General features: G+C 31.0%; 5 protein-coding genes across 6 annotated transcripts in view; 4 read left to right on the top strand and 1 right to left on the bottom strand.

The window, feature by feature from the left end:
* The window catches only part of LOC139986778 (tachykinin-like peptides receptor 86C), a 211,886-nt gene that overhangs the window by 174,838 nt on the left and 13,763 nt on the right, over window positions 1–23,285 (bottom strand). The gene's annotated exons all lie outside the window — the stretch shown is intronic.
* Window positions 556–10,785, top strand: LOC139986780 (odorant receptor 82a-like). Its single transcript, XM_072002375.1, has 6 exons — window positions 556–1,428; window positions 1,757–2,111; window positions 3,072–3,302; window positions 3,473–3,586; window positions 3,694–3,849; window positions 10,624–10,785. Exons 1-6 carry the CDS (start codon window positions 1,172–1,174, stop codon window positions 10,672–10,674), a joined length of 1,164 nt encoding a protein of 387 aa, XP_071858476.1. The 5' UTR covers window positions 556–1,171; the 3' UTR covers window positions 10,675–10,785.
* Window positions 6,151–10,131, top strand: LOC139986782 (odorant receptor 4-like). 2 transcript variants are annotated; one of them, XM_072002379.1, is made up of 6 exons: window positions 6,151–6,438; window positions 6,955–7,295; window positions 7,512–7,720; window positions 7,797–7,910; window positions 8,566–8,721; window positions 9,772–10,131. In XM_072002379.1, the coding sequence occupies exons 1-6, from the start codon at window positions 6,185–6,187 to the stop codon at window positions 9,820–9,822; spliced, it is 1,125 nt and encodes a 374-aa protein (XP_071858480.1). In that variant the 5' UTR covers window positions 6,151–6,184; the 3' UTR covers window positions 9,823–10,131. The 2 variants fall into 2 exon arrangements, with proteins under 2 accessions (XP_071858480.1, XP_071858481.1); XM_072002380.1 differs by lacking the exon at window positions 7,797–7,910 and having other exon boundaries at window positions 9,772–10,127.
* Window positions 11,442–15,973, top strand: LOC139986784 (odorant receptor 4-like). The gene is made up of 6 exons (XM_072002382.1): window positions 11,442–11,989; window positions 12,996–13,332; window positions 13,550–13,762; window positions 13,839–13,952; window positions 14,587–14,742; window positions 15,738–15,973. Exons 1-6 carry the CDS (start codon window positions 11,736–11,738, stop codon window positions 15,786–15,788), a joined length of 1,125 nt encoding a protein of 374 aa, XP_071858483.1. The 5' UTR covers window positions 11,442–11,735; the 3' UTR covers window positions 15,789–15,973.
* LOC139986640 (odorant receptor 4) lies at window positions 16,467–20,839 on the top strand. The gene is made up of 6 exons (XM_072002117.1): window positions 16,467–17,949; window positions 18,270–18,621; window positions 19,544–19,774; window positions 19,922–20,035; window positions 20,143–20,298; window positions 20,557–20,839. Exons 1-6 carry the CDS (start codon window positions 17,693–17,695, stop codon window positions 20,605–20,607), a joined length of 1,161 nt encoding a protein of 386 aa, XP_071858218.1. The 5' UTR covers window positions 16,467–17,692; the 3' UTR covers window positions 20,608–20,839.

Genomic DNA, 23,285 nt, shown 5'->3' with positions numbered 1-23,285 from the left:
GTAAGAGATAAGGATTATATTGCGTCCCTATCCATTCTTGTGTTCTACTGATAGAATATGTCGTTTCATTTAAAGTATTTTATAGATTATATAAACAAACATTGCTCAGGTGTGGACAATTGTGCATCGAATAAAGAATACTAAGTAAATATTAACTTTATGATATTGTTATTTGGTGCAAGATTTCGTCCGTTTAGTCTTATTTATATCACAAGAGCTATAATTCTACCACGTGTAGTATTACAAAAATTATTCGATGGACGTATGACAAAATCTATGGTTCCATTTAGAAAAATAACAGGGATTTTTAAATATTAAAAACGCTACCACTTTTACACTGGTCATCTATACTAGGTCATATAATACGTCATTGGAAACCGCTCAATTCTGTCTAATGAAATCACTTTCATTTTTCTACTATCTTAGGTATGCTTACCCTATAGCTTGTCCCAGTTGTATGGGATATATATGAAATATCTAATATATTATAAATATACAGAATAATAGAATGTATATCACTAAAGTATAAGTGTATTTATACGTAAATTGAACATATCTGATTGGTAAGAACCTATTCTCCAAAGTAAACTTAGCCTTTCCTTATGATACAATAGATTTCTATAAAATTGTTTGATATACCTGTCTATCGCTATTGAAACGAATATATTTTTCTCTTTTTCTTATTTGAATGTTAGAATTCCACCTTTTTATCGTTCTTTCTCCTTTATCGAATTCCTTTTTGTATAAATCTTCCGTTCCTTCGTGAGAATGTTCCTTCCATTCCACAGACAAACGTGAAATGAATTTTCTTACTACAAATTTCCAATATTCTGTGTTTTAGCAGAAAATGTTGGACATGGAAAAACAAATTGGGTAAACTTTTTCTCTTCCTTTAATCATATATTTATGGCTTCTAACTCTACAAGTTGCAACTTCGGTTATACTTATCTGTATCCTTTGTTTGCCATGAATACTTTATGGACAAACGGCCAATGCGCAAGAAGTAACATCTGAGACGTTTCACAAATATCTTCAACATACAGTGTTCAGTCGTCTATGCACAAACGGTTTTGACGCAAATACTTTTCATCGTATCATGCAGAAATAAGAAGAACTGAATAACAAACACTAATAATTTCTAAAACCAAACTTACCGGTCAGTTCGTTTAAAATGATACTTAGCAGAAGTATCAGTCGTCCAGTAGTAATTGGCCTACGATTGATTGGAATTTGGCCAGGTTCATCTTATGAAATTATTGTCCGATGCATTTGGGTAGTTAACATGATGTCTGCGCAAATATTTCAATATCGGTATATAATAAAGCATATTAGTTCTGGAAACTTGGCAGACGTAGTAGACAGTGTGAGCACTACTTTGCCTTATAGTCTACTGTTCTTTAAAATAATTAGCTTTTGGATTAAACGCGGGTAAATGTTAATTCCTTTCTTACATATTTGCGGTTTACTATGTCAAACATGATAACCAGTCTGCGGGTTTCCATGCAAACTCATATTTTTGACAGTATATCTAAAAAAGTAAAAACTTTGGATATTTTATATACTTTCACATTATGCACATTCTGTATATATTTGCACTTTCAAATTTCCTATAAACGCATAAAATTCGGCATTCTAAAATGAACGATAAGTTTGAACATAGTGGAGATGAGCTTAAAAAGAAATTAGATGAAATTAAATGGCTTTTATAATTTGTTCTTACCAATTTATGTGCTGCATGTATAACAATATTTTTCAGAATATTTAAAAACATATTGATAGGAATGTCTCGCGATTGGATCGACACTTCTACTGCCAAACTTAACGTACATGTCATGATAAACAAAGCTGAACTTGCATACCGTTGCTCAAACATAATTATTGGCGTATACGCTAGTGCCGTTTTTATATACGGCGGTATGTTCCTGGAATTCAGTCGTCAGGATCAGGATGACGGATTTAATATAACATCTCGACAATTGTTAATAAAAATGGACCTTCCGTTTCCATATTATGAAAGTCCAATGTATGAATATGTATTTGTTGTACAATTTCTTCAACTGTTAGCTACTGGAATTAGCATTGCTATGTTAGATGCTTTGATAATTACATTGGTCAGTATGTTTTAACATAGTAATCAAAAATACATTTATTTCACATTTTATCAACAAACTGCACACAGGCAGTGGATACAAAAAGTATTTGTGCATCACTGCGTTTATCATTGTGCATTTATATATTATAGTATATTTATATATTATTATACTATATTATACTATACTATATTATACTATAGTAGTTAATTAGACCCGACTATGATAAATTTCATATTATTTGGTAGTACTTTCGTGTAACTACAAAAATTTGATACTATGGAAATGAAATGTAGATAAATTAATAAAAAATCTAATTTAAATAAAATTATTATTAATAAAATTATTTAAATAAATTAATTTAATTAAAAGTAAATTTCAATAAAAAATCGTCTGGTCGAAAAATAAAGCTACCTTTTGAATACCTTTTGTACACACTGTGCTATTAGTTAAAAATAAATAATATTATAGCCAGTTAAAAATATAATGCCCACTATGCGCTTTGCAAGAGTTTTCAGTTCGTGTTTAATCCTAAATACAACTTTGTGTTAAGGTGTAACTATTTAACATATAGTGTACCACGTATCTAATAATTTGACAATTTTAATAATTATTCCAATCATTACGAGAGATCACTATGAAAGATGGTAAAAGTGTATAGTAATAACTGTAAGATTCATGAAGTCGATACGCAATTAAGCCATAGAGAAAAATCTTATCTTTTCCTAAATTCTTTTTTACGCTTTTTTACGCTTTTTACGCTATAAGATAGTAAATAATATTTTGAAAAAGTAATAAATATTTGAGTGAAGGATTACATGACCCTAAGAATAAGATATCATTGAACATAGACGAGTATAGAAAAGTTTTTCAAATGGGGAATACTTAGGTGCTACGACGTACTACGTTTTTTACAAAGTTATGTTGCTGAAGATCGGTGAAATACTATACGTGTATTATATTGTACTAAATATTATTTAGATACTTCATATTGGCGGACAAATAGAAATGTTACACGAAGCTCTAGAAAATATTTCTATCAAAGATGAAAAACATGGATCATTACGAAATGTCATTAAATCTTTAACTGATCATCATTACCGGATTATCCTTAATTCGGAATATATCGAAAAATTATTCTCGTATATTGCTTTGATGCAATTATTATGTAATACAATCGTCATATGTTGTATAGGTTTCTTAATAATAGTCGTAAGTAATATTTACAAATGCCGTTTTTCCATAACATTAAAACATTATTTTTGCATTGTTCTTAATTAAATTAAAATTTTATTTATACGTATTCTACGTTTAATTTTTTTTATATTAGTCTATGATTATGATTATGCCTATAACTTATACTATTTTTTATATTATTGTAGGCGGTTAATTCATACGGTGACATAAAAGTACTTATGAAAATTTTCTTATTTTATATCGCTATTACGTTGGAAGCATTTATTTTTTCCTATGCTGGGGAATATCTTAGTAGTAAAGTTAGTATTTAATTAAAATATATGCGTACACGACGTCTTACAGAATCTATACAGTAATTATTAATTATACAAAAAGGTACGTATAAATATTTACCATTTTATTCTAGAGCCTGTCAGTTAGCAGTTCAGCTTACGGTTCTTCTTGGTACTTATTAGAACCTAGAAACAGACGTGTTGTGATTCTTCTTATGATAAGATCACAAAGAAGTTTAACGATTACTGCTGGGAAATTTATGGATTTGTCTATGATCGGCTTTGCAACTGTAAGCTTGATTTTTGTTACAATATAATAAAAATGTTTTTAAAGGCATACAGCATATTATGACGAATACAGTGACTCACGAAAGTATGCGAACACGTCTAGAAATTTTCTATCTGTGTATATATTATACAAAAGATTTTCAAATTTTATTAGAACTGTAACAATCTAACATATCGATAACGATAAGCGTGCAAATTGATTTATTAGATTTGTTGTTTATTTAGAAAAAATCCTATTCCTCGGACAATTGGCGAACCGCCTTTTGTAAAAGGTGACGATTTTGACAGAGTAAAGTTAGCAATGTCATTATTCATCTCTTGAAATATATTAAATCCCGCACAAACAGATTATAATATGACAAATAAGCTGCGTTACGGAGATTTTCATAGACATTCTTAGTTGCATGCTTCAGTTTGACCGTTGTGACTCGCGTTATCGTGCAGTACTATCGCTCGTCGAGTTCAACAGTTGATATCGTCACTCGAATGCATCAGTTGTTATTGATAATGCTCGAAATTAGTCATTTCGTCGGGTTGCAGTAAATCATAAAGCGGGTCAAATATTTGAATTTAAGATGAAGTAACAGATGAATTTGTAAGGGCACGAATTGATCTGCACGCTTAATAATAAGATTAAAGAACAACGTTCAGTAATTGTGAAACTCAGAATGGATAAAATTTAATACATTCAAAGATAGTAGTTTAGTAAATTCAAGATCATTTTAATATTTCGTAAATAACCACCTTTTGTAAATAAAACATTTCGTTGCTAGAATGTATATTTTCGAAGATATCGTGAGTGATCAAGTTAGAGTTCTGTTTGTTGCATAGTTTTTCGTAAAAAAATATTTTTTCTAATGGACGTTCCAAAAAATTTTAATTGAACAAAAATAAAGGTATGTCGTGGTAGAAGATTGCTTTGATAGATAGCAATACTAGGATAACACGAAATAGTTCTTGCGTATCTTTCAACAAATCGCGTAATAAAACGAGGAGCAACTTTTTTTTATATGTACTTGTCAAAAATTTTTATTAATTTCGTTTGAAATATGTTTGATAATGTCAATGTCAAATTGCTTATGTAATTACAGATTATGTATTAAGAAAAAAAGGGCGAAAGCTTTCGATGTGACAACTTGATACTGACGTATTATATGATTTTAAAAATACGTACACAGTACGCACATTTGGTATACTGCATGATATCACTTGTATTCTTTTAACTTTTTAGATTTTAAAAGCATCCGCATCATACGTATCGGTATTGTATGCGATGTACTGAGTACACAGGAGCTCGTCATCAGAAATAAAATGAGTATATAGTAAATGTATCTACATATATGTTATATATACATATATAATGGTATATATAATTAAATACATAAATGGACTGGAATATGATTGCAAATTTATAAATAACAATGTATTATTTAAATAAATACTATATCATGTAAGGCAACAAAATTTAGGTATTGCATAATTAAACCTTCTAAAATCAATATATATTAATTGTACAAGGTGTTAAGAAATTCTACATATGTCACGACTACTATCATAGGATTCTACAAATTTAATATTAATATAAATTGGTTAAATCGCATTATCGAAACATTAGCTACATTGTAAGTTGTCACATTAATTAGATGACATATTTGCGACTTTTTGGGTTTCAATATCTTCATTGGTACATTGTGCTTTATTTTGAAGTATCGTGAATATTACAGTTCACTTTATCAAGGAATTATTATTACCTTCTTCCACGTTTTTGGCTACCTATGCACGTTTAACGAACTTCATCCGTCAGATCTCCCTCTTGAAGATCGGTTTTTCAGTCGTCCTTTGTAACATAGAATATAATATTACACTTTCCAGTATTAGTTTTCTATACCAAACTTTTGCATTTTCTTCAAGTTATAAGAAACCTAATTTAATATGCAGTTGCATGTCGCGCATTTGCTTCTGCACTTTTCCGTGGAAACCAGTAGTTGTAACAAAGTTGGAATTATATTTTGAGCAACATCCCCTTCTTCTATCCCCTAGTTCTGTTTCCAGCAAGCCTGCAATCGTTGTGATATTATTTGCAATATTTATGCGGATCCTGGGAATCGGAAAGAAAGGTTGTCACTCGTGGATAATTTGCGTACGTTTCTGCATGATTTTCGCGGAACGTTCAGTTTATCGTGAGACTGCATGTAAGTAAGACTCCTGGAATCTCTGCCTCGTTGTAAATTTATTAACAGTGATAGTACACGGTATGCGTGTGAAAATTACGTGTAAAGTCTTTGTATATGAGAAGGAAGTAATTTAAGCAAGAGGATATAATTAATTTTATGCGAAATGACATTAAACACGATTAGCCCGTCTGTTAAATTTGGCCTTCATTTCTGTGGCGTTTGGCCTGGAACACCATTTCAATTCCTACATAAGTTATGTTGGGTGATAACGATAATTACTCTTCAGACTTATCAATACAAATATATCGTTATACATTATAACACCGACACTCTTATGAACATAGCAGAAAATTTGAGCATCGCCGTGCCTTTCAGTTTAGTGTTTATCAAATTATTTGTTACTTGGACGAATTATGGGTAAGTTAGCCCGTTTTCAATGAATGGAGATTCATGAATAAAAATTCTGCCCATACATGTATCGTATCTTTCATATATCTTTTGTTTTAAATATTGATTTGTTTATTTTTAAAGCAGTATGGTTTTTAATATGATGAGATTTTAAAGATATACACAATGAACTCCCACAAAAGTTTACATTTTTATGAATACAAGTATTTTATTAATGTTATTTATTTAATTCTTGCCTTTTGGCTTCGGATAGTTTCCAGCTATCAACCTTGCAACTCAGTGGAATCTAAAATGAAAGCTATTTTGTAGTGTTGAGTATTTTTATGTATTTGTGTTGTTTTGTTATGAATTACTCTTAGTTTTGAATTTACGAATGCAATATACAAGAATTTATTTTTACGTGTAAAACCATTTCACAACACTAGCTTACTGCCAAAATCAGAGATAACTCTCGAATAAAATTCCTATATAATAATGTTTATTTGATACAATTTAATGATTACTCCATATATCAATACTTCACAGCTTGTTTTGCGATATTTTATCAACTATGGAAGAGGACTGTCAGAAATATGCTAATATGGATATAAATAATCTGATAACAAAAACCGGCTTGTTCTCCTTTTATGTAACTAGCATGATCATGTCCTCGTATTTGGTGTCCGCGGTTTGTTATCTTGCCGGCGCTATTGCGTTTCAAGGAACCAACGATTCAATGTCTCGAGAGCTTCTTTTGAAAATGGATTTACCTTTCGAGACGAGTGAATCCCCGAATTACGAACTCGTGGTTACTACACAATTTATTATTCATTTCTCAGCGGCCCTTGCGTTCGGAACGTTCACTGCCTTGCTTTTCATGATGGCAAGTATAAATTTGACATTTTTGTCGAGCAGTTATAGATATATTTTCCTTCGAATATGATTATCTAAGAAATAGTTTTCGTTCAGAGTGTAAATCGTGGAAAAATATTTATTTTTAATACGATTACCGTACTAAACAAAACTTGTTGCATGAAATTTTATGACCCTACTGAAGCTATCGTTAATAGTCTTATAGCATTGAAATTATTATTTTTAGATAGTGCATGTAGGATGTCAAATCGACATAATGTGCCAGAATCTAACAGATGCTTTTCCTAAAAATGAAAATAAGTTAAAATTTTTTATTAGTAGATATCAAGAAATCATCAGTTTTGCAGAGAAAATTGAGAAACTTTTTACGTATATAGCTCTTAGCCAACTCGTATCAAATACAGTTAATACTTGCTGCGAAGGATTCCTCATTGTACTTGTAAGTAATGACTATTCGAATTGCGCATAAGATACTTTACTTTTTCACTGTGTTATCTACGAAATGAATATTACAGGCTATAAACGATGAGAGTGGACTTGCTATACTGATCAAATCTGTTCTATTTTATATAGTTATTTGCTTAGAAGTTTTCATATATTGTTTCGCTGGGGAATATCTTCGCATTAAGGTTGTTGCATACAATATCCATTTGTTTTTTATTTGCATTATATCAGATATACTGTACTGAAAAGACATATAACATTTTTGATGAATAATTGTATTGGAAACAAAGTGACTGTAAGGGCACTTAGTACCAATTATTTAATTATTTCTCCTTATAAATCTTTCATGATTTTTATTAATTTTATTATATTTTATTAAATTTGTAAATATACATAATTCATATTTAGAGCAAGACGTTTAAGTGGAGACAGTAGCGTACGAGAGAAATATGTTTAAGATAAAGTTGAACGTTCGTAGGTAAGAACGAAATGAAGAAGAGATAAACACCCTCAAGGCTAATTATATCTTGTTAAAATAGTTTTTCTCTATTCTCAAATTGTAAAAGTGAATTGTATTTAATGCATACAAAATGAGAAACTGTAAAAAATATATTGCACTCGCAAGTGTGCCAACGTTTCTTTGACTTTGAAATGTTTATTATTCTTTCTTCGTTTCCTTGAATCGAATCGTTCAAAGTTTTATAGGAATGCGCTAGTTCTCTACGTTAAAAAGTACAAAAAGACATACGTATTTCGTATTAACATATCGCTTCAATGTGTAAAGATAATTAAAAGAGAGTTTTTAATACATTTCATTTAAAATATTTGTTTCGTTATTAGAGCCAATTAATCGGCGACACAGCGTACAATATGCTTTGGTACGATTTACGTCCAAACAAGAGTCGACTTCTGATACCTGTTATATTAAGGTCTCAAAGGGGTTTCACATTGACTTTCGGAAAATTTTCAAACCTTTCCCTGGAAAGCTTCACAGGCGTAAGTTATTTATGCTCTATCCATTGAGATCATATATATTAACTGGCGTGTAGAAACTACTTGTGAAAGCAATGGTTAAAGGAATTTTTAGTAATATTAGGGTAATACACGCATGTAAAGTACAATGGCTATAAAATTTATTGGGCACACCGTTATATTTATTACAGCATTCATATAGCAGTTCATTATTAAAATTCCAATGAAATTTTGTATCGTTTAGCAGTACTATCACGCGAATACAAAAATTTAATACTATAAAAATGAAATTTACAGTACCTGATAATAGCATGCTTTTTTGTAAAATAAGGGCGTGAGCCAATACTTCTTCTAGCCACTGGAAATAATACAAGAAGTAATATTACTTATTATTGCATATAGGTAATATATTCGCACGTAATCGTGAGAGCCATTGGAATCTTCAAAGTGAAGCCAATACCATATGAGTTTCTCTCGTAATTTTCGAAGATGTTGCAATTTTGTGCAATAAGTACATCACCTTTTGCCTTCGTAATACATAATACTTGGCGTTCGTTTCGGTTATCAGAGTAATTCGTAACTCATAGTTCTTTATAATCTAACTTCGTCATATGTATATACAAAACAAGACAGTACATGGAACGTTCTTCTGGGAAAACAAGCGATTTCCGACAGGCGGGAGAATGGGAACACGTGCCTCTTGCAAAAGGGATGTTTTGAAATAAATAATTACAATATCTCTGATACCATTTAAGCATAAAATATAGTTTTCCATTATTTTCAATTAGATCAAATTTCGTTTCATCGGAAAAGATTTTATCAGTTTTAATACGTATACATAGGTAATATGTTTCTTGTACCATTTCCTTTGTACGATGCGTTTTGATATTTAATATTAGTCAGAATTCCTTTAGTTTTTGCTTTTGCGCAAAAGTAAAATTTTATCCGGTCGAAAACTTTTTCACGTTACTGTCTGTTTGATTTTCGACGGGAAATTATGCTTTTGCTTTATCAAAATTATCGCTATTCAAGGGACGCACTTTTATGACATTATTTTATCTTTCACATTTATAGATTATGAAGGTTTCAGCGTCATATATGTCGGTACTTCTGGCATTATACTGAAAAATGTAAGTGGTAACTTCGATGTGGAATTACCGTATCAAGTGTACAATCTATTGAACTCTAGCTATTGTTATATGGATTATTATACAAAAAATTACAAAAGGAAAGAGAATATCATTGTTGTATTAAGAATAAAAAATAAATAGTACATATAGTGTTAAGGTGTACTTATGCAACATATGGTATACCACGTATCTGATAATTTTCATATGTAAATATTTATTGCGATGCGTTTAAAGAGATATTGTTTAATGGGACAGCGTATTCGTAACTATTACGAAGGAAGAAATGTAAAGTGATGATAAACAAAAGAGGGCAATCTAAAGATTCTTTTTGAATGTCATTTGTACATTGTAGATTGTATATTTTCGAAGATATCGAGAGTTCTGTTTGTTACATAGTTTTTCGTAAAAAAATATTTTTTCTAATGGACGTTCCAAAAAATTTTAATTGAATAAAAATAAAGGTATGTCGTGGTAGAAGATTGCTTTGATAGATAGCAATACTAGGATAGCACGAAATAGTTCTTGCGTATTTTTTAACAAATCGCGTAATAAAACGAGGAGCAACTGTTTTTTATATGTACTTGTCAAAAATTTTTATTAATTTCGTTTGAAATATGTTTGATAATGTCAATGTCAAATTGCTTATGTAATTATAGATTATGTATTAAGAAAGAAAGGGCGAAAGCTTTCGATGTCACATCTTGATACTGACGTATTATATGATTTAAAAAATACATACACAGTACGCACATTTGGTATACTGCATGATATCGCTTGTATTCTTTTAACTTTTTAGATTTTAAAAGCATCCGCATCATACGTATCGGTATTGTATGCGATGTACTGATTACACAGGAGCTCGTCATAAGAAATACAATGAGTATATAGTATATGTATCTACGTATATGTTATATATACATATATAATGGTATATATAATTAAATATATAAATGAACTGGAATATGATAGCAAATTCATAAATAAAAGTGTATTATTTAAAAAAATACTATATCATGTAAGGCAACAAAATTTAGGTATTGTATAGTTAAACCTTCTAAAGTTTATATTCATTAATTGTACAAGGTGTTAAAAAATTCTACATATGTCACGACTACTATCATAGGATTCTACAAATTTAATATTAATATAAATTGGTTAAATCGCATTATCGAAACATTAGCTACATTGTAAGTTATCACATTAATTAGATGACATGTTTGCGACTTTTTGGGTTTCAATATCTTCATTGGTACATTGTGTTGTATTTTGAAGTATCGTGAATATTACAGTTCACTTTATCAAGGAATTATTATTACCTTCTTCCACGTTTTTGGCTACCTGTGCACGTTTATCGAACTTCACCTGTCATATCTCCCTCTTGAAGATCTGTTTTTCAGTCGTCCTTTGTAACATAGAATGTAATATTACACTTTCCAATATTAGTTTTCTATACCAAACTTTTGCATTTTCTTCAAGTTATAAGAAACTTAATTTAATATGCAGTTGCATGTCGCGCATTTGCTTCTGCACTTTTCCGTAGAAACCAGTAGTTGTAACAAAGTTGGAATTATATTTTGAGCAACATCCCCTTCTTCTATCCCCTAGTTCTGTTTCCAGCAAGCCTGCAATCGTTGTGATATTATTTGCAATATTTATGCGGACCCTGGGAATCGGAAAGAAAGGTTGTCATTCGTAGATAATTTGCGTATGTTTCTGCATGATTTTTACGGAACGTTCAGTTTATCGTGAGACTGCATGTAAGTAAGGCTCTTGGAATCTCTGTCCCGTTGTAAATTTATTAACGGTGATAGTGATGCATGCGTGTAGAAATTACGTGTAAAGTCTTCGTATATAAAAAGGAAGCACTAAAGTAATTTAAGCAAGAGGATATAATTAATTTTATGCGAAATGATATTAAACACGATTAGCCCGTCTGTTAAATTTGGCCTTCATTTCTGTGGCGTTTGGCCTGGAACACCATTTCACTTTCTACATAAGTTATGTTGGGTGATAGCGATTATTACGCTTCAGACTTATCAATACAAATATATCGTTATACATTATAACACCGACACTCTTATGAACATAGCAGAAAATTTGAGCATCGCCGTGCCTTTCAGTTTAGTGTTTATCAAATTATTTGTTACTTGGACGAATTATGGGTAAGTTAGCCTGTTTTCAATGAATGGAGATTCATGAATAAAAATTCTGCCCATACATGTATCGTATCTTTCATATATCTTATGCTTTAAATATTGATTTGTCTAGTTTTGAAACAGTATGATTTTTAATATGATGAGATTTTAAAGATATACACAATGAACTCCCACAAAAGTTTACATTTTTATGAATACAAATATTTTTTTAATGTTATTTATTTAATTCTTGCCTTTTGGCTTCGGATAGTTTCCAGCTATCAACTTTGCAACCGTACATAATCTTTACACAATACAAGGATAATATTTTTCTTTAACACTCTGACACTTTATGAATACAGGTAAAAGGGTAAAATTTAAATAGAGATTTGTTTCACAACTGTTGTTACTTTGGATATGTATTGTCGCACATTATCTGTTCCATGCATTTTGCAGCTTAAAAATTTCCATAAACATAAAAACCCGCAATCTTATCAGACTGATTTGTCATTGAGTTTGTCACTGAATTATCATTGATGAACATCGTTTTTCGAACAGCGGATAATAATAGTGATAGATTAACGAAAAGACAAAAAAATTTTTGTTCCGTCGATCGAATGTTATATGCTACATAAAAAAATTGTTGCTACTACAGTAATATAATTGCAACAATAATGAATTGAAACAATTTAACAGAATTTACTTGTTAGTCTTATTAATTCTTAATTTTTCAGTATTTCCAAAATATTATAAATAAACATGATGTTTCTTCGTGTGTATTATTTTATTATATACGTGTCACGTTAATACAGTTCGATAATTGATAGTGAATTTAGTAGAGATGCGTGAAAAGAGGGAGTTCTTGAAATTGGGGGGTAAAGAAAGGTTTTGTCCGCACGTGACCACATATATCCCATAGATGTCATTCTAGCTTCTCTGAATTGAGCGAAAAAGATGAAAATGTAAAAATTCCTATATAATAATGTTTATTTGATACAATTTAATGATTATTCCATATATCAATACTTCACAGCTTGTTTTGCGATATTTTGTCAACTATGGAAGAGGACTGTCAGAAATATGCTAATATGGATATAAATAATCTGATAACAAAAACCGGCTTGTTCTCCTTTTATGTAACTAGCATAATCATGTCCTCGTATCTGGTATCTACGGTTAGTTATCATGCCGGCACTATTGCGTTTCAAGGAACCAACGATTCAATGTCTCGAGAGCTTCTTTTGAAAATGGATTTACCTTTCGAGACGAGTGAATCCCCGAATTACGAACTCGTGGTTACTACACAATTTATTATTCATTTCTCAGCGGCTCTTGCGTTCGGAACGTTCACTGCCCTGCTTTTCATGATGGCAAGTATAAATTTCATATTTTTGTCGAGTAATTCTAGATATATTTTCCTTCGAGTATGGTTATCTAAGAAACCGTTTTTCTTCAAAGTGTAAATTATGAAAAAATATTTAGTTTTAATTTGATTACCATACTAAAGAAAACCTTTGTTGCATGAAATTTTATGACCCTAGTAAAGCTATCGTTAATAGTTCTATAGCATTGAAACATTATTTTTAGATACTGCATTTAGGGTGTCAAATCGACATAATGTGCCAGAATCTAACAGATGTTATTTCTAAAACTGAGACCAAGTTAAAATTTTTTATTAGTAGATATCAAGAAATCATCAGTTTTGCAGAGAAAATTGAGAAACTTTTTACGTATATAGCTCTTAGCCAACTCCTATCAAATACAGTTAATACTTGTTGCGAAGGATTCCTCATTGTACTTGTAAGTAATGACTATTCGATTTGCGCATAAGATACTTTACTTTTTCACTATGTTATCTACGAAATGAATATTACAGGCTGTAAACGATGAGAGTGGACTTGTTATATTGATCAAATCTATTGTATTTTATATGGTTATTTGCTTAGAAGTTTTCATATATTGTTTCGCTGGGGAATATCTTCGCATTAAGGTTGTTGCATACAATATCCATTTGTTTTTTATTTGCATTATATCAGATATATCGTACTGGAAAAACATATAATATTTTTGATAATGGCTGTAAGGGCACTTAGTATCAATTATTTAATTATTTCTCCTTGTAAATCTTTCATAATTTTCATTAATTTTATTATATTTTATTAAATTTGTAAATATACATAATTCATATTTAGAGCAAGGCGTTTAAGTGGAGACAGTAGTGTACGAGAGAAATATGTTTAAGATAAAGTTGAACGTTCGTAGGTAAGAACGAAATGAAGAAGAGATAAACACCCTCAAGGCTAATTATATCTTGTTAAAATAGAATTTCTCTATTCTCAAATTGTAAAAGTGAAATGTGTTTAAGGCATACAAAATGAGAAACTGTAAAAAATATATTGCACTCGCAAGTGTGCCAACGTTTCTTTGACTTTGAAATGTGTATTATTCTTTCTTCGTTTCCTTGAATCGAATCGTTCAAAGTTTTATAGGAATGCGCTAGTTCTCTACGTTAAAAAGTACTAAGAGACATACGTATTTCGTATTAACATATCGCTCCAATGTGTAAAGATAATTAAAAGAGAGTTTTTAATACATTTCATTTAAAATATTTGTTTCGTTATTAGAGCCAATTAATCGGCGACACAGCGTACAATATGCTTTGGTACGATTTACGTCCAAACAAGAGTCGTCTTCTGATACCTGTTATATTAAGGTCTCAAAGGGGTTTCACATTGACTTTCGGAAAATTTTCAAACCTTTCCCTGGAAAGCTTCACAGGCGTAAGTTATTTATGCTCTATCCATTGAGATCATATATATTAACTGGCGTGTAGAAACTACTTGTAAAAGCAATGGTTAAAGGAATTTTTAGTAATATTAGGGTAATACACGCATGTAAAGTACAATGGCTATAAAATTTATTGGGCACACCGTTATATTTATTACAGCATTCATATAGCAGTTCATTATTAAAATTCCAATGAAATTTTGTATCGTTTAGCAGTACTATCACGCGAATACAAAAATTTAATACTATGAAAATGAAATTTACAGTACTTGATAATAGCATGCTTTTTTGTAAAATAAGGGAGTGAGCCAATACTTCTTCTAGCCACTGGAAATAATACAAGAAGTAATATTACTTATTATTGCATATAGGTAATATATTCGCACGTAATCGTGAGAGCCATTGGAATCTTCAAAGTGAAGCCAATACCATATGAGTTTCTCTCGTAATTTTCGAAGATGTTGCAATTTTTTGCAATAAGTACATCACCTTTTGCCTTCGTAATACATAATACTTGGCGTTCGTTTCGGTTATCAGAGTAATTCGTAACTCATAGTTCTTTATAATCTAACTTCGTTATATGTATATACAAAACAAGACGGTACATGGAACGTTCTTCTGGGAAAACAAGCGATTTCCGACAGGCGGGAGAATGGGAACACGTGTCTCTTGCGAAAGGGATGTTTTGTAATAAATAATTACGATATCCCTGATACCGTTTTATCAGATTTTATCAGTTTTAATACGTATACATAGGTAATATGTTTCTTGTACCATTTCCTTTGTACGATGCGTTTTTATATTTAATATTAGTCAGAATTCCTTTAGTTTTTGTTTTTGCGCAAAAGTAAAATTCTATCTGGTCGGAAACTTTTTCACGTTGCTGTCTGTTTGATTTTCGACGGGAAATTATTCTTTTGCTTTGTCAAAATTATCGCTATTCAAGGGACGCACTTTTATGACATTATTTTATCTTTCACATTTATAGATTATGAAGGTTTCAGCGTCATATATGTCGGTACTTCTGGCATTATACTGAAAAATGTAAATGGTAACTTCGATGTGGAATTATCGTATCAAGTGTGCAATCTATTTAACTCGAGCTATTGTTACCTGGATTATTATACAAAAAATTAGAAAAATAAAAAGAATATGATTGTTGTGTTAATAATGAGAAATAAATAGTATATATAGAATAAATATTAATGAAAATTGAATTAAAAAGGGCAAATTAAATTTATCTCCTCGCGTCAATAATTTTATTATTTTCAATTGTTATTTATATTATAATGTGCCTAAAATATGTATCATTAATCTCGTTTTCATATTTATCTCATTACGCCACGATGCAATTTTTCATTTATTATATTTTGTTAACGCCGATTGTTCAGTTTCAAGAACTGAACCACTTGTTACATTATTTCTCATATTATATACTTACAGTTACATATTACTCTTCCGGCTGATCAAATTTTGCGACTGTTTGCCAAAAAATCTGAACATTAAGATCATATTATGCATTAGAATCTTTCCAAGAGAGATATTTGCAACAACGACATCTTTTTCCCATAGTGGTGATGAACTTTTTATTAACAATTCCCTGCACAGGATTTACAAACCATCACAATACTAGAAACATGAATAGTCTTATGCAAGAAACACATCATAAAACACATATACAGCGATCCTAAAAAGATTTTCCAACAGAAACACAACATCATTTAACACGGTATATAAAATACAGGTATTTATTAATTTCGTTGAATGCGTAATATGTATCTATAAAATTGCGATGAGTCAGTGGGGATAAGTGTAAGTTCGTAAACAACGAATTTCCGTATAGCTGTACTTTTTATGACGTGGTAAAGGGCGTGAACGTTTTTTAACTTTTCCTCTATATTTTCCTTTATTTTTTCAAGTGTATAAAGATCGGTAGTTTTGGTTAGTAGGATTAGCTAGTTCATATTTTAGATGATTAGAAATTACCATTGATTTAAGTTTTGTAAATAATCTCTGAGAAAAATAATTATCTTTTAACATCTTGTGATAAAAAGTGTGAGGGAGCGTCTGCTTTTAAAGTAAAAATTTTTGAAGACAGTTGGTTGGTTGAAAAGATGCCGATAAAATCACATACAGTTATTTATTTTTCTGATCGCTTTTATAACAATACCAGCAATATCATTTTCCATACCTAAGGTCTTTTTACAATTCATAAATTAAATGAAAAATTATGTGGACAAAATCAGTGCTAAATAATTGTGTAGAATCGCTCGTGTATGAAATATCTAATATGCTATAAATATATATATCACACGAGTATAAGTATATTTATATGTATATTGAAAGTATCTTACCTCTGTTGAGAAACTAATTTATCTTCTTCTTGGAATACAATAGAGTTGTATAAAATTGTTTGATATGACTGTCCACCACTATTGAAACGAGTATATTTTTATTCATATTTTCTATCTTTCTTTTTCTCATTTTAATATGAATATTATATGGATATTGCTCTTTCTTCATCGGATCTCTTCTTTCATAAATCTTCTCTTCCTTCGTATTCTTCGAACAATCGTGAAATGAACTTTCCCGCTACGAACTTTCGATGTCCTGCGGTTTAGCAGAAAATGTTGGATGTTGAAAGAAAATTGGGTAAACTTTTCCTCTTCCTTTAATCATATATTTATGGCCTGTACTCCTACGAGTCGCAACATCGGTTATACTTATCTGTATTCTTCGTTTCCCATGAATACTTTATAGACGTATAGCCAATACGCAAGAAGAAACGTTAGAGACGTCTAGCAGATTTTTTCAACACACAGTGTTCAGTCGTCTATGCATAAACAGTTTAACGCAAATACTTTCCATTGTATCATACAGAAGTAAGACAGACCGAATAATTAATCATTTCTAAAGCCAAACTTATCGGTCAGTTCGCTTAATATGATACCTAGTAAAAGTATCAGTCGTCCAGTAGTTATTGGCTTACGATTGACTGGAATTTGGCCAGATACATCTTATGAAATTATTGCCCGATGTATTTGGGTAGCTATCATCATGCCTGCGCAAGTATTTCAGTATCGGTATATAATGAAGAACATTGGTTCTGGAAACTTGGCAGACGTAATAGAGGGTGCGAGCACTAGTTTGCCTTATACTGTACTGTTGTTTAAATTAATTAGCTTTTGGATTAAACGCGGGTAAATATCAATTCCTTTCTTACGCGCTTGCAATTTAACATAGGAAACATTAGTTGATTGTGGACTTTTACGGAAATTGATATTTTTGTAAAAAAATTCTTCTACCTACAAAGTATCGTATTGTAGAAAGGACTGTACCTTGGATATTTTCTCATATTATGCATATTCTGTGTTATTTTGCGCTTTTAGATTTCCTGTAAACGTATAAAAATGAACGGTCTAACGAAAAGTTCGAAGGTCGTCGAGTTGCACTTCAAGAGAAATTCATTGGGAAATTATCTCATCAGTTTATGTGCCACGTGTCTTATAATATTTTTCAGAATATTTAAAAACATGTTGATGGGAATGTATTACGATTGGATCAACTCTTCCGCTGATAAAACTAACGTAGCTGTTATGATGGACAAAGCTGAACTTGCATACCGTTGCTCATGTTCGATTTTTGGCGTATATACTATTTCCGTTTTTATGTATGCCGGTGTGTTTCTGCAATTTATCCGTCAAGATGAAGACGATTTCAATATAACGTCCCGACAGTTATTGATGAAAATGGACCTTCCGTTTGCATATTATGAAAATCCTGTGTATCAATATGTATTTCTTGTACAATTCCTTCAACTGTTAGCCGTTGGAATTGGCATGGCTATAGTAAATGCTTTGATAATTACATTGGTAAGTGTGTTTTGATATAGTAATCGAAGACACATTCGTTTCACAGTTTATTAACAATCTGTTATACATAATGTGCATATAAACATAAAGCTCAGTCTTTACGAAATGTTTGAAATACTTTTTTCAAAGATATACGAGTAAATATTTTTAGAAACGAAGCTACGTGTATGAAGTAAACATGCTGCTTTGTTTTAACAAGTTGAAGAGCATAGGCGTTTAACTTGCTAAAATTCCTGGTATATTTCTGAGTTCAGATCTGCTAATTTTCATATGAAAAGCAAGCTTTTATTGTTTTCTTTAGACGTCGAGTTAGCAAATAAAAAAGTCATTTCTGTTTTTATCTTTGTGCAAATATTAGCTAAATCAAGTACAATTCAAATATTCATTTAAGATTTAGTGATATGCTCTGTGATGATTTTTAAGATATACTGCATTATAGAATATTTATCTGTAGTAAATATGAAAGAAAAAATGTAAAGTGGTGATAAATGGAAGATGACAATAAAAGATATTGGTTTGTAGTAAACACGTGTGTATACGTATTTGTTTTTTTTTTTTTTTTGTAAAATCATTTATTGGTTGATATATTGTGTATCCTTGAAAAACATCGACTCTTTTAACAATTATTCTGATCGTCACGAATGAAAGATGTTAAAAGCGTATAGGAATTGTAAGACCTATGCAATTAATAATTTCAAAATTGTCAAAAGATATTTTCTAAAAAATTAAATCTTAGACAACAAATCTTCTTCCTTTTTAATTTGTTTCGGTATTCTAATGTAAGATAATAAACAATATTCTGAAAGAGTAACGAATGAACGAAGGAAGTACTTAAGTTTTATAATATACTAGATACTTTATTTTGTAAAATTATGTTGCTGAAATATTATATGTGTATTATATTGTAACAAGTATTATTTAGATACTTCATATTGGTGGACAAATAGAAATCTTACATAAAACTTTGGGAAGTATTTCTGTCAAAGATGAAAGATATGGATCATTGCGAAATGTCATTAAATCTTTAATCGATCGTCATTATCGGATTATTTTTAATTCGGAATATATCGAAAGTTTATTCTCGTATATTGCTTTGGTGCAATTATTATGTAATACAGTAGTCATGTGCGGTATAGGATTCTTGATAATAGTCGTAAGTAATATTTACAAATATTATTTTTCATTGATCGTTCTTATTTAAATTATAATTTTATTTATATTTCACATATAATGTTTTTCGTATTTTTTTATGGTTACGATTACAATTATAATTTATACTATTCTTTATATCGTATTGTAGGCGATTAATTCACACGGGGATGTAAGCATAGTTGTGAAAATTGTATTATTTTATATCGCTATTATGTTGGAAGCATTTGTTTTTTCCTATGCTGGGGAATATCTTAATAGTAAAGTTAGTATGTAATTAAAATATATGCGTACAAAACACCTTAAAAAATGTATACAGTAATTATTAATTATACAAAGAGATAGGTATAAACGTTTATTATTTTATTCTAGAGCCTGTCAATTAGCACTTCAGCTTACGGTTCTTCTTGGTACTTATTAGAACCTAGAAACAGACGCGTCGTGATTCTTCTTATGATAAGATCACAAAGACGTTTGACGATTACTGCTGGGAAATTTATGGATTTGTCTATGTTCGGTTTTGCGAGTGTAAGCTTGATCTTTGTTACAATATAATAAAAATGTTTTTTCTAAATAGGTGTTTCAAAAAATTTTAATTAAATTATAATAAACGTATGTGGTGGCAGATGAAATTACATATGTAGTTATGTGTCAATAAGACAGAAGGCGGAAGCTTTTGATCTCAAAATAATAATAATATTGGTATATTATATGATTTAAAAAAAGCATAAAAATATACATATTTCGTGTACCGTATGTTATCACTTTTATTGTTTAATTTTTTAGATTTTGAAAGCTTCTGCATCATATGTATCGGTATTGTATGCGAGGTACTGATTACAAAGGAACACATACATAGTAAGCAATAAAATAAGTATATCGTGTATGATATGTATCATATATATCATAATTATATATCAAGAGACAATATAGTAAACGTAAGAACATCTAACTTGATGATTTTGAATTATTACAAAATTACATACTGTATTAAAAAACTTTTTAAACTAGTGTTAAATATCGTCGAGGAAGACATCATTTGATGTTGATTAGTTTCTTTGCAGGTAGACACGTGAAGAATATAAAGCTACGTCAGCTACGTTTCTTAAATGCAATCACCGCGATGTTCAATTCATCTTATTATCTATAGGGAAGATGTACAAAATTGACGATCGAAGGTTATTTTTAGAATTATAAGCAATACAATATTTTTGTCAGAAATGTCTCTATATCATACTATGTAAGAAACGTTCGGTATCGTTCATTCGCGCATCGTTAGCTTATCATTAGACGGTGCATCTTTATGAAAATACATTTTTTTGCAGGGAATACATACATTACAGTTATGAAACCTAGATAGAAATTTCTTTTGCCATTAGAAGATTTTCTAAATATATTTTTTATTTTGCATATGTAGATTTTGCATACGTGCATATTTGGCTAGTGAAAACGAAAACGTTCTAAATACTTTAATTATATACTTACTCGAATTATATATTACGTTTAACGAAAACGTTCGAAGAGATCGCTTCGTGGTTCAAGAAGCTGCTGCACGCCTTAACATTGACTTCCCTACTGGCTCAAAAGTACCAGGTATTCTTCGAACAGCTTCGACTCTATTTTGCACTTTTTCTTACAGATCGTATACGTTGTTCACTCGCGTTAAATACGCAATAAACTTTAAATGACCCCAAAAGCAAAAACCCAATGGATTCATCTCGCTCTATCCATCGGTTTGCCAGGGTAATGTTAAAAAATTCTGTTGCAGAAAGAACACGAGGAGAGCACTTTGAACAGTTTCTTTAGTCATCCATAACTTGAATCTAAGATATACAGGACGGTATATCCATATATTCATATTTCGCATGTTCATATTTTTTACTTATATTAATATGTAGATTTACCTCTTGCGCGCATGCATTTGCACGTATGAATAAAAGCTACGACTCCTAGAGATACCGTCCTGGAGGTGTCTGGCGGCAGAGCATAAGCAGGCACTTGGAAGTATTTGGCGGTAGCAGCAACGGAGTATTTTTGTGCATGGAATTCTGTTCGAAATCGGTTAACGTTAGCGGAGTACGTCGAAACTCCTAGAATATTATATGTAGTATTGGTTTGAGAAGCCACGATTGAGAAGGTATGCGTTTAGTATCGTAAAAGAATACTGTGTCCAAGCGTGGATAATGTTTGGGTAAGCATGATTCCCGAGAGCGAGAAACATGCCAGGTTGGCCGTGCTAGCGGCAATGTATCGTCGTGGCAGATAGTCCACCGCTATTTAGTCTTGTTCACAATTTATAATTGGGCAGAGCTCTCCGGTAAGGACCTCTAGTCCTCTAGTAAGGCAGAATGCTTGAGCGAATGTTCGAAAAGTTGATAGCTGGCGACTGCGAGTCGCAGAGCTATGCGATGTCGATGATACGACTGTTTAGAGTTTAAAGAGATGGTAACCGATCCAACGTTGCATTGCCAAAGAATAGAAACTTTGTCTGAAGGATCTGGCCGCGTAACGGAGAAGGCAGTGGAGGCTTTTTGTTAAGCGGACTGCGACAGATCACACGGCGCTTATTCCAGAACAAATTTCTAACATATAAAAGAAGCACGCGTGTTAATCAGAAAGTCACAAGTCAGAACAAAATGTGTTAGCAACTCATAGATCATTCTGGGATATATTCTTCATTTAATATTGAAATTTCTGATACATACGGCAATACGGATTATCGGAGATGATATACGTACAATTGTTCATGAAACATTGATTTCATAGTTTCCTCGAATCCTCAAAATTATTAGAGGTGTCCATGACCACGACTCAATTCATTTAATCTTCAGTGTCATTCTAAATAGATTTTTAAATTTGATGGATCCACATACATCTTATTATCTGATATTAAAGGCGATCTCGAAACAAGTTAAACAATGTCATACATTGCAAGCAAGTGATTGTAAATTAGGCTTTTTCATGAATAAACAATTTTTGATAAAATATTTTTCCTTATTTTCTAATAAATCAAACTTCGTTTCATCAGAAAAGGTATTTGTGCTATTTGCTTTATACGATGCATTCTGATATTTAACATTAATCAAAATTCCCTTTCATCCGGCGTAATAAATTTGATTAACGCTGTTTGTTCAGTCCCAAGGACTGAGCATATATATCACATCATTTATCATATTATGTATTAACAGTTGCATATTAGACTTCTCCGCTGGTCAAATTTTGTGTCTGTTTGTCCGAAGACCTGAACATTATGATAAGGTCATCGTATGCACTAGGGTTTACGGAAGACAGATCGTTTGTAGTAAGGATATCGTCAACAGCCCGTTCGTACATCAGAAATGATGATCCGCACAAACACCTTAATACGAAATGGGTGTACCAATATGCGAGGAAACGTACGGTAGCACATAAACTCGGACTACGAAACAACCCAAATCAACCGACTCTGATTACAAAACTAATCCATTAAGACGACTAAAAGGAATCGAACTTGCAGGATTCTGCACAAAATAAAA

The sequence above is a fragment of the Bombus fervidus genome, chromosome 4 (genome assembly GCF_041682495.2).
Source record: "Bombus fervidus isolate BK054 chromosome 4, iyBomFerv1, whole genome shotgun sequence".
NCBI lineage: Eukaryota > Metazoa > Arthropoda > Insecta > Hymenoptera > Apidae > Bombus > Bombus fervidus.
This window is presented reverse-complemented; position numbering and strand designations above follow the sequence as displayed.